The 12,833-nt window shown below is 41.9% G+C and overlaps 1 protein-coding gene across 4 annotated transcripts in view; it reads right to left on the minus strand.

Annotated features, from left to right (window-relative positions):
• VEPH1 (ventricular zone expressed PH domain containing 1) overlaps positions 1-12,833 on the minus strand; it is a 197,987-nt gene that overhangs the window by 100,961 nt on the left and 84,193 nt on the right. For all 4 annotated transcript variants that reach the window (XM_045197271.2, XM_045197268.2, XM_024560285.3 and 1 more), the window contains exon 7: positions 3,617-3,837. In XM_045197271.2, coding sequence (XP_045053206.1) covers positions 3,617-3,837 — 221 coding nt within the window. The remainder of the gene's footprint in view (positions 1-3,616; positions 3,838-12,833) is intronic.

The following is a 12,833-nucleotide window of genomic DNA, read 5'->3' on the forward strand; positions in this document are numbered from 1 at the left end:
GTATACCAAAATCAGATTTACCCTACCCAATTGATTTTGACTATAATTTACTTTTCATTCTCCTTCCTAGTCCCCCTCCAAGGCCTGATTCTTAAAAACAAAATATAAACACAAAATCTCACCACCACTACCACCATCACCACCAAAATAACAAAAACAACATACCCTTCATTTAACTGAGCCAGAGGTTTGGGAAAGTTTTCATCACATGCTTTGTGTTAAAACCTTTCTTATAAGCAACTTTTTCTTTTACAACTTTGATGGCTTTGGCTAGGGCGTGAAAGGTGGATCTGAGGGAACTGTTACCTTGCTCCTGAAGTCCCCACTGTGGCCTGGGACTTGGGGCTCCGCAGGGACCCTTCCTGCTCTCTTTCTGCTTTCCCCTTGTACCTTTTCCTACTGCCATCCTTTCTCCCTAACGTTTCTCATTTCTCCTATTTGCTTCCCACCTCTGCCTTCTTTCCACAATTTCCATCCTCAAAGTTTCCATCCCCAGCTGGGGCCTGAGCGGAACCTCCTACTAAGACCACCTATGACAAATTGTCCCCACCTCCGATGATGCCTGATTAGAGCAGCCTCCCTGGCGCCACATGCACTTGGCAAAAGCACCTTCTAGTCTCTGATCAATGGATGCTCAGGCAGCATACAGTTGCCAGAAGTCACCTTCTCCTTCCCCAGCTTCTCCTGGGTCCTGGCAGGCAAATGCTTCGAAGGATAGTGGCTGCCCAGAAGACTACTGAAGGCTCACACAGTTTCAAATGGTATCGACCTTTTCCCTCATTTCAACACATTGTTTTAATCCACAATTGCTGTTATCCCCCTTCTGCTTCTCCGGAATTAATTTGAAAATCTAAATGCTTTGCTTGGCTGTCCTGTTCTTCAGCCTCTGTTGGTTTATTATCTAGATATAAACATTTTTATGTTTACACAGGAACAAGAAAGGTGCAAGTGTGCTTACTTGATGTATTTATTAAAGCTCACCCAATTCATTCAGAGTCATTTTGAACAAAAAAGGCTCCTATCTGCTTCAGTTTTTCCTTCTCTCTAGGATGCTAATTGTTTTTCTTTGGATAATCTTGTAGTTTTGGCCTGAAGTCTAAAATCTGGCTTGCTGGGCTGTGTGTTAGATTTGTAAATTAGATGACATCTGTTTTGAATTTTATCATCTTTAATTTTCTTTCGAGCTCTCTTCACTTATTTATTTCCTCCCCAATTGTAAGGATCAGACTTTGCTGGATGCTTTAGACAAAAGTGTTGACCTTTCTATGTTGAGGGGCACGGATTAAAATTACTGAAGCTAAATGGTCACAATGAAGGCTATTCAGGGAAAAGATGTTGGGAGAGAAGCCTTAGCAACCAGCCCAGAGAGGATGAGCAGTCAATACAAAAGGCTGGCTGTCCACATCAGTATCCTGAAGTTCCCACTGAATAATTATCATCGATTAGAAGGAGATTGACAAGGAGGATTGAACTGGGTGAAGTATTTTGATTTAAAGAGGTTGAGGTGGTGGCGATGGCAGTGGTGGTAGTATGTGAGGTGACTAGTGACCTTCTATCTCTTCACATTTAATTTTCCTCAAAAATAATAAAGTGAGGAGAAACTTAAATGCATTCTCATACACGAAGACTCATATTTTGATAGTGAGACCTTATTTTTTCCTCCTATCTACATACCTCCTAAATTCTTCTTTTCATGGGGAGATTGTCTATTGTGTATTGGATTGGGCTTACTTATTAAGGATTAATTGTCCTGTTAGAATGCCTAATGTAGAACATGTTTTCCCTTTATATAAGCCTTTTTCACGCGTATAATCTCACAGATGTCAGTTGGCCTCTCGCAACTTTGCATTTGTAGAGGCAACAGAGAATGGGTTAACGGCTGGCCAGAACATGTGCCTAGTTTTCACATCGGATACGTATGTCAGGCATCACTGGCAGAAGAAACAGCAGGCCGGCTGTGCACCAAATGCAAAATGGCTCCCCCAAACACCAGCTGTAGAAACTCTAAACGAAATTTCCAAAACCACACCATGAAAATTGGCCAGCAGTGATTTTGTGCTTGCGTATAAATGGCAAATCACCCCTTCCTGAGGCGGGGTCCGGATTTCTTGGATGCTCCTATGTTTGGGCTGTTGCTAGGCAGGTCATAGGTCTGTGAAAAATGCTACTTTTGAATGTAATACGTATATGGCAGTGGTTTTCAACTAGGGGCAATTTAGTAACGTCTGGAGACATCTGTGGTTGTCACAACTGAAAGAGAGGGTTGCTACTAGCATGTAGTGGGTAGAGGCTGGGTGTGCTGGTGAATATTCTATAATGCACAAGACGGCTTCACAACCAAGAATCATTTAGCCCAAATTGTAAGGGTATCAAAGCCAGAAACCCTGGTAAACAGGCATCTACAATGAACGAGGCAACAATAGATTTTCATGTGCTCAATCAAAACTGTGATGTTGAGAGAAAAAGGTAGTTTCAATTTGTCTTCCTTGGATGAACAACTGTTGTTGACTTTGATGACCATTTTGGCCAGATAATATTCTCTGTTGTAGAGTGCGCTAAGAGACCCTTCCAGACTGGCTCCCCTCCTGCTGCCTCTTTTCTTGGTTATCAACATCATCTTCTAAGTGTATTCAGTCACTCAAACTCATATCTCTGGATTTTCATCCCTCCTTCTCCCCCTTTCCCTCACCATACATTTTACTAGTGATCAATTACTCATAATCCCGAGCTCTCTCATTATAATGATCTACCCTGACTTCTTAAGTTCCCCACTACCAACTACAATTGAAGGAGCCTATTGTTAAGTTTCCAGCACTAGCATCCTGGCCACTCTCTCCCTCTTGCCAGCCTGCTCACTCAGTGCTCCACAATGTTAGTTACTTCCTCATTCACCTAGTACTTTGGTGAAAAAAAATATTTGAGTGCCTACTACCTGTTAATTACTGTGCGAGGAGGTATGATCATTCCCCGGATTAAAATCTTTCCAAGCTTCCATGTTGCTTACAGGACAAACTCCTTGCTTCTTGACACAGCGTGTAAGACTTCTGATAATCTGCCTTTGACCTAACTTTTCAGCTTACTCTCCTACCCTACACTGACGACCTTGAACCGGTCACATCTAACAAATTGGTTTTCCTTAGTCCAGGACACACGCTCTTGAGCTCTTTTATCCTTGCACGTGAGGAGTGTCCTTTCTATTTGCAGGGTCCTTTCTACTCCTATCTGGGGTACTCTCACTCATCCTGTGCAACCGGATGCTTAGCACATGGATGCTACTCAGTAAACATGGAATGAATTTAAATTTCACCTTCTCTGTGAAACACTCCTCAATTGCCTGGTATGCCTCTCATGCTCCTTAGCTCATTGTATGCACTTCTGTGGAAACCCTATCACACGCTCTGACTGTGAACCCCTTGAGTGATGGTGTTTGAAAGTTCCCCATATTTAGAACAAGTTCTTGTGAGTGTCATAATTTACTGAGAAGTCACTCTAGGTTGAGACAGTGTGTCTGGCTTTCTTTAGAAAGCTTAAAGCCTACAAAAGAAAGTGTAGCTGTCTATGCTATGCCTCCACGGGTTCAGAACAGATTCCTGAGTCCACAGTAATTCCTGCTCACCTGCCACTTCTGGGCTTGGTGGTTTCCAGTTGTCGGGTAAGGAGCTTGGCAATGGCAGTGAAGCTGTTGCTCATGCGAAAGATGTCTCTGCTCTGAGGACCCAGGATGGAGGAGAATGTGTCTGTGATGCTCTTAATCTCCAGCAGGAGAATGTGGTGGAATGAGTGCTCCATGCTGGCCAGCTGACTCACCAGGAACGGCAGGCAGCTCCTGGCTCTCTCCTGCCAGGAACAATGAAGAACACGTACAAGCATTGGTAGGAAGGTAAAGTACGACAGCCACTATGAAATAGTGCAGAGATTCTTCAAGAAATTAAAAATAGAACCACCATATGATCCAGCAATCCCACTTCTAGGAATACACCCCCCTCCCCCCAAATGAAATCATTATCTTGAAGAGATAGCTGCACCCCTATGTTCACTGTGGCGATATTCACAGTATCCAAGACATATAAAAGTGTCCATTGACAAATGAATGGTTAAAGAAAATGCAATATTGAATACACACATACATACACACACACACACACACACACATATATAAAATTGGAATATTATTCAGCCATAAAAAGGACATCCTGCCATTTACACAACATGGATGAGCCTGGAGGGCATTATGCTAAGTAAAATAAGCCAGGCAGAGAAGGGCAAATACCACATGGTATCACTTTTCATGTGGAATCTGAAACAAACAAACATTCATACAAACTGAGATGAGAAAAGGGGTTGCCAGGGGCTGGGGATGGGGGAAATAGGGAGAATAAAAGGGTACAACCATAGTTATAAGGTGATATGGTCTGAGGGCCAAATGTATAACATGGTGACTACAGTTGATAACACTGTACTGTGTAACTGAAGTTCCCTAAAATATGTGGGGTGATGGACATGTTCATTAACTCAATAGGGGAATCATTTCACAATGTATGTGTATATCAAGTCATCACATTGTACACCTTAAATACCTTATAACTTAACGTGTCAATTATACCTCAACAAATTGGGAAAGAACAATGAAGAACAAAGGTCTATATTTTAAAAGAAAATCAGGGTCTCGTGACCTACAGATGCCAGTTCTATGGCAGTTTACTTAGACAGTTGGCTGAAGCTAAACAGTAAGTTTCATTCATAGTGCTTTTAAATTGGCTTCTTTGAGGTTTAAAATTTTTTCCTGATCTCCAGGAAAACTTTTTTAAAATAAAACTTTTTTTCTGTTACCCCTTTCTTATAAATATGTAAATAGTTTCGTTAATCTATTTTGCCTGGTCCAAACCTCTCAATCGTCATTAGTAATCTTACCCCACACATCTGCCCTTCCCAGCTTTATGTCCTTCTCTGGCCAGTCTCCAAGCCTGTGACTCACTAACTCTGTCTGCACAGGACAGGCCTGGTCAATGGTACCCCTGGCCCATCCATCTGTTGGGTGATGCCATGTATCAAACCGGTGTCCAAAGTTTACCTCCTCTCCACAAGGCATGCTAACTCAAAATCCTTTTCAGTGATAGATGTATAGGTTGAAATTACTCTTCTAACCAGGAGTTCCCTCTTATCCCTTGTTCTAGCATTTGAAGCCTTAATTTCTTTCAAGATGTAATTCCTGTCAGTTACTGTCCTGTCTCCTCCATGAAGCTGCCCCCATGACCTCTGCTATCTGAATTTTCACTGCATTATAGACTGTTTGCAGACAACCTTATTTAGCACTCGATCATTTGTTTACACTTGCCTTTATTCAATGACCAAATAGGTGCTGCGCGCCTGTAATATGCCTGTGCTAGACTCTGGATGACAGAAGTGAATGAGAATTGGTCTCTGCCTTAGGGGCCCGAGATCCTCCTTCCATTTATAGTTCTCTAATGGTTACATGTACCAGTCAAGTCTCCTAAAGGGGCTACTTCTCAAACATCAATCATCTGCCTGGCACAGAACTGAGTTGTAGAGTCTATACCCAGTGTGTATGTCTCGGTTTATTGATTTAAGCAAACTTACATGTCAAAATACGACCTGAAAAATGGAGTATAGAGTTGCAAAGGAACCTGTGCTCTATAAGAGATATTTATTACAGAACAGAATCAAGCAGTGAAGTTCCCTACTCTTTAATACTTAACTTGATTTTCAAAGATTCCATTACACTGGAACACATATTTTGGGGGAAGTAGAATACACGGCTCAACAGCTAATTGAAGAGATAGTTATTCATTAAAGGATACAAATATTAGGTGAATGAAAAATAGGAGCAATGGAACAAGTTCCTGAGAGCCTGTTTTATATTTGTCTCATAAAATTGCCAGGTTGTAGAAAGACACCTAAGTGCTCTTGAGATGTACATAGAGGTATACATACCTCCACATAGTTGCTTTCATTCATGCAAAGCTCCACATGTGAATTCATGGCATGCAATGCATCACGGGGACATTTTCTATTTTCCATTTAAAGGCAAAACCTGGACGTGGGGGTCCCTACTATATGCCTGCCACTGTTGTAGAAGCCAGGAACACAGCATTGCAGAAAAAGGATGAAAATACGTGCCATCATAATGAGGCAACAGATAACAAACAAAATGCACATGTAAAATATATAGCGTGTTGGATGGAGAAGTGAGCCTGAGAAAACATGGGGCAGGACTGGGAGTCCCAGGTAGGGTGTCAATGTTAATTAGTGTATGCAGGTGAGATCTCATAGAGAAGGTGACACATGAATTTAACAAGGCATTAGAATCTAAACCCAACATTTTCAGTAACCATAGAGGATAATTACAGTAAACATCACCCTGGTCAATACAGGGAGGACAGAAGATGTAAGAACTGGGGCACGGGAGAGGTGACATTTTCTTACTGAGAACATAATTTCAAATTTCAAGTAACTCCCTCAGCTTCTGATTCAGATTCCTCTTTAGCAGCTTTTTTACGTGATGTCACAAACATTTCATTTGCTTTATCTAAGTGTCACTGTGGTTTCATTAAGAATTCTTCTCATTGTAAAAATTAGCAAGTCCTTTCTTTAAAGCATTCTTCTTCCTACAGGTGAAGATGGCTGTGTGGGTATTTGCTGAAATCAACACAATTCTGGACGATCTTCTGGTGGTTAAAATGAGCTGAAGGGAAAATTAATCACAGTGCAGGAACAAGAAAAATCCTTGCTCTGGAACTAACATATGAAGCCAAGCCAAACTCACATGATTTTTTCTGAAACCTTGGAACATGTCCATATACCTTTCAGGGGTGACAGATATAATTTTGGATTAGAAAGTGTGATGTTAGGATAGAAGGGGGTGGGGAGGTCCTGATTTCTTTCTTGACTCCGTGATGTTTTGTTTTGACTGTGGAGCCAGTGACTGCATTTTTCCGTCACCCCACTGTGGGGACAGGGTCAGCAGCACCTGTATGCCTTAATCGCAGGCCTGACCTTGTCCCCTCTGACATAAATTAATTATTTGTTATTTAAATAATAATAGTTGACTCACAGAGAGCCCTTAATCTAGGCGACAAGTCTATTGTACACATTTTTAATGTATTTATTCATGTATTTCTCCCAATATCGCTATGAGGTAAGTCCTGTGATCGGTGCCATTTTGAAAGGGGGAGCCTGAGGCACAGGTAGAAGACTAACTTGCTCAAAGTCACAGTGCCCTCTCTGTTTCTACAGCCATGTCCTTGCTGGCTCTACCCTAACCCCTCCTGTCAACAATTCCAACCCACGCACGCACATATTTTTCCACTCCTTTTTTCTATATCTTATTCATGGTCAGCTATGTGGTCCTTTCATTTCATTAGTTTTGATTCAGTGATATAAACATTGTAAATACTCTTTGTTGTGGGAAAATACCCCCAGACAGGAAGTAAATAAATACATGTGGCTGGATGTGGCCCACAGGCATCAAGCTGCTGATCCCTGAGCTAGATTATATGCCTGCAAAATCGCCTTGGCCATTCCATTCATTTTTATCAGTTTGTTTGCTTTTGTTCTTAAAATACTGCTACTCTTATAAACTCCCTGTTATTCTTTGTCAGGATAGCAGAATGTAACTCAGAAAGTAGCCAAAAATGAAAGTGGGGGTGCTTGGTTATGATGACAGTAATTTCCCTTTATTCAGCATCCACTGCATACCAGGAACTTGGCATACGCTTCCTCACTTAACCCTCATGACAACCTTGCAAAATAAATATCAGGGTGTGTATTGATGTCAAGAAGTCCAATCACCTGACCAAGATTACACAGGAGATGGAGTCATAGTGACAGAGCAAGACTAAATGAAGACCTGCCGGATTTCAGAGTCTGAATGCTTCCACTTCGCCTGGACTGACAAAGACCGTTAGTGCAGCCCTGTATGCCACAACCTTCCTCTCTCTCACACCCACAGCAGTGTTACCAGTTGGTTACAGTGCTCTTCTCTGCTGGACTCTCCTGTGACCCTCCTCAACACGATTCTCCTTGACAGCGGGCCTCAAACCTGGCTGCACATTGACACCACCTAGGCAGCTTTCAGAACAATGCTAATGTCTGCAACCTCCCACCCCCTTTCTTATAGAATTTCATCGAATTGGGCATGGTCCAGGCAAAGGAATTTTTAGACCTCCCAGATAATTCTAATGTGCAGCCAGGGTGGAGAATGACTGGTCTATACAGAGGTGGGCAAAAGTAGATTTACAATTGTGAGTATGGGGAAACAGAGGGTTTATTCTTGTAAGATGATCTACTTATTATTATATTATTTATTATTATTATCCTATTTTTGCCCACCACTGCATAGAGTCCCAAAATGCTAAAATTTTGAGAATTTGCTGATTTAGGAAATGTAGGTTTGGCCCTAAAATCTACACTTTTTTCTCTTCTATCCTTTATCAATTTACAAATGAGAAATAGAAAATAACATATTTAGCTGCCTGCATGAAAATATTTTATCCAGCATCTATTATTCTTGCTTTTTATTGTCATTTATGGCTTTTAAAATTTTATAATGACAAAATCATTGTACTTCTTCATAGTCCAACTCTTTGAAGTCTCCACACACCAGGGTCACTTGTGAGCGCCATTAGAAATGTAAATCGAGAACCAAGATGGCGGCGTAGGTAGACACACTGCGCCTCCTCGCACAACCAGAACTGACAGAGAATCGAACAGCAAGGGGGACCAACACCAAGAAAATAGAAAATAACCATTCATCCAGACTGGTAGGAGGGGCGGAGACGGGCACCGGGGTGGAGAGGACTCGCGTGGCTGTGGCGGGACTGAGACTGGCGGAGTGTGGGACAAATGGCGCAGGCAGTCCGAGCACTAGCAGACCCTGCGGCCCCACATCTGCACAGATAAACCGAGAGGGCCGGACTCAGAGTGGCGGAGAGTGGGGCAGGCAGAGTGGCGGGTAGCACATTGCGGCACCAAATTCGCCCACAGATAAACCTGACGAACGGCGGGCAGAGAAGCAGACCACTGCGCAACCCAGGGCTCCAGCTCGGGGAAATAAAGCCTCAAACCTCTGATTGAAAGCACCCCTGGGGCGGCAGCAGGAGAGACTCCCAGCCTCACAGAAGAGGTTGTTGGAGAGACCCACAGGGGCCTAGAGTGTGCACAGGCCCACTTACTCGGGAACCAGCACCAGAGGGGCCCAGTTTGATTGTGGGTAACGGAGTGAAAGATTGAAATCCGGAGGAGAGTGAGGCGGGCGCCATTGCTCCCACTCGGCCCCTCCCCCTCGTACAGCGTCACAGCTCAGCGACCAGCGTTACCCCGCCCTGGTGAACACCTAAGGCTCCGCCCCTTAAAGTAACAGACGCGCCAAGACAAAAAAAAAAAAAAAAATGGCCCAAGTGACAGAACACTTCAAAGCTCCAGAAAAAATACAACTAAGCGAGGAAGAGATAGCCAACCTATCGGATGCACAGTTCAAAGCACTGGTTATCAATATGCTCACAGACTTGGTTGAATCTATTCGAAAAACAGATGAAAAAATGAAGCCTATGCTAAGAGAAACAAAGGAAAATGTACAGGGAACCAATAGTGATGAGAAGGAAACTGGGACTCAAATCAATGGTGTGGACCAGAAGGAAGAAACAAACATCCAAACAGAAAAGAATGAAGAAACAAGAACTTGGAAAAATGAGGAGAGGCTTAGGAACCTCCCAGACGCCTTGAAACGTTCCAACAGCCGAATTATAGGGGTGCCAGAAGGAGAAGAGGAAGAACAAAAAATTGAAAACTTATTTGAACAAATAATGAAGGAGAACTTCCCTAATCTGGCAAAGGAAATAGACTTCCGGGAAGTCCAGGAAGCTCAGAGAGTCCCAAAGAAGCTGGACCCAAGGAGGAACACACCAAGGCACATCATAATTACATTACCCAAGATTAAACGCAAGGACCTACATCCAAGATTACTGTATCCAGCAAAGCTATCACTTAGAATGGAAGGGAAGATAAAGTGCTTCTCAGATAAGGTCAAGTTAAAGAAGCTCATCATCACCAAGCCCTTATTATATGAAATGTTAAAGGGAGTTACCTAAGAAAAAGAAGATCAAAAATTGGAACAGTAAAAATGACAGCAAACTCACAGTTATTAACGCCCACACATAAAACAAAAACGAGAGCAAACTAGGCAAACAACTAGAACATGAGGGTTGTCATTAAAGGAGTGGGAGGGGGAGAGAGGGGGAAAGGTACAGAGAATAAGTAGCATAGATGATAGGTGGAAAATAGACAGGGGGAGGGTAAAAATAGTGTAGGAAATGTAGAAGCCAAAGAACTTATAAGTATGACCCATGGACATGAACTATGGGGGGGGAATGTGGGAGGGAGGGGGGTGGGCAGGATGGAGTGGAGTGGGGGGGGAATGGGACAACTGTAATAGCATAATCAATAAATATATTTAAAAAAAAAAAAAAAAAAAAAAAAAAAAAAAAAAAAAGAAATGTAAATCAACCGTCAGGGTTTTCTCAGCAGACTGTTGGCTTCCGTAGGAGCCCCCAGAGGCCTGAGTGGCCCAGTGGTGCTTAGATGCCGGGGAGTGTGATGTATTTGCTCCATGAGTCTCTTTATTAATGGTGGTGGGGTTGCTAGCTCCAGATCAAAAGTTGAGGGGTTTGTATGGGTCTATCTTCCCACCCCTTCTTCAGCTTTGAGAATCTCTGGAGTAGGGGAACTAATTCTTTTCCATTTGTCCCGGGATTTCTCCAGTTTTAGCATTGAAAGTTCCTCATCCCGGGAAAGCCCTCAATCAAAGGCAAATTGAAACAGGTGGTTACCCCACTCTGGAGTCTGTGAGTAGGTGGGAAATTATTTCACCTTGGATGACTCTGCTCAGTAGACTCACATTGCTGGGGACTATAATCATGTATTGTCTCTCTCTCTCTCCCTCTCTCTCTCCATGTGCGTGTTCATACACATAGTCAATTATCGTTGTTCATGGCAGTTATGCTCTAAAAAGTCACTTTGAATACTGAGTTAGTAAATACGGAGGCCTTGCTTTTAGGAAAAATACAAGAATACATTCCTACAAGCCTCTGGTCACACATTTTCATGAACTCATCAATACTAAACTTTGTTTTATGTGTTTCCATTACTATGTGTTGTTAATTCATTAAAATTGAACTCAGAGCCAGCAGCATAAACAAAGCTTATGTATCACATGAATTTACTCCACAAGGCACATCACAGCCTTCTTGTACTTAAGAACACTAGAGAACACTTTAACACTACATTTGTGGGATGTTTTAAACAGTGAAATCACCAACAAGGAGCACAAAAATGAGAAAAATGTGGTACTAAATAGGCCCCCCAAACAACAGACACTTGTTTACAAAAAGAGCTGAAACAAGAAGGCGGGACATTGGCTTGCTGGACCTCAGCTGGGAACCTCTGCGGTGGGCAACTCAGATTTTTGGCTGCTCTGTGCATGCCTGTGAATGGCCTCACAAGTGTCTCCAGTATTGATTTGGGGTTACAAACACACTCTAGTGAATAGGTGAATTTGCAAATATGAAATCTGTGAGGTGGATAGAAAGATAGATAGATGGATCAATCAATTGATCTCAGATCTTTGTGGATATCCTATAAAAGAAATATCTGCTTTTATATTGGTTGGTCAGAGTTGAAAGACATTCCAAACGGGAAAGTCATATCTACAGAGTAGAAAGATATTCTAAACTGTTAAGACATGGCTTTGCATTAAGCCATTACTATCATGTTGAGTTCAACTTTCCCGAGGTTGGGTGGAGTTTGGTTTGGGTTTAAGCCTCCAGCACATCTTCCAGTTGATCTTTCCCTCTACTTTCCACCAAAGGCAGACTCCGTATTGCCTTTAATCTGAGACTTTCTTTCCTTAGCAAGTTACTACACAGTTGTCCCTCAGTATTTGTGGGGGATTTGTTTCAAGATGATCTGCAGATACCAAAATCTGAGAAGGATTAACTTTCTTATATAAAATGGTGTAGTATTTCATATAACCTATGCAATCCTCCTGTACACTTTACATCATCTCTAGATTACCTTATACCATGGAAATGCTATTTAAATAGTTGTTATACTATTGTTTAGAGCATAATGACAGGAAACAAAAGTCTGTACATTTTCAGTACAGACACAACCATGGTAGGCCTGACTACACAGAACACATCAGCAACAATGGAACATTTTAAAAAATATATTTTTGATCCACAGTTAGTTGCAGCTACAGATGCAGAATCCGCAGATACCAAGGGCCGAGTGTGCACCCAAAATCCATGCAAACTCTGTTTTTACCCAATATTAATGCTTATCCTCATTATACATTATTTTGTGTACATGACCCTACTCGGGTGTGCAGATCGAAGACTGGTGACAGCAGTTTGCTTTTTGCAACCCAACTGTCGACAGCAGAATATGAAAAATGTGGGTAACATAAAATATTTTGAAATCATTTTTTTCTTTCTTTGTTCTCCACATGAAACAAAAAAAGAGGTTTTAAAATAATGACTTTTCTTTTTTTTTTTTTAAAGGATCCATTTGGTTTGGGACACTGAGTTACAGAGTTCTCACTGTATGAGAACTATAATTATGAGAAAGCCAAAGAGACACTAATCTGCCAATCCTTTCAACTTAGATCCTGAGATGCCTGGTAAAACGTTTACAAAGTGGTATTCCTTTGGGCACGTTGAAACCTGCTTTATTTTTGGATCTATTTGTGACTAGGTATTTGTTACCATTAAAAAAAAAATAGCCCTAAAGTCTTTTTCTCTTTTTCCACCAATCTTAAC

Source organism: Desmodus rotundus, chromosome 2 (genome assembly GCF_022682495.2).
Source record: "Desmodus rotundus isolate HL8 chromosome 2, HLdesRot8A.1, whole genome shotgun sequence".
NCBI lineage: Eukaryota > Metazoa > Chordata > Mammalia > Chiroptera > Phyllostomidae > Desmodus > Desmodus rotundus.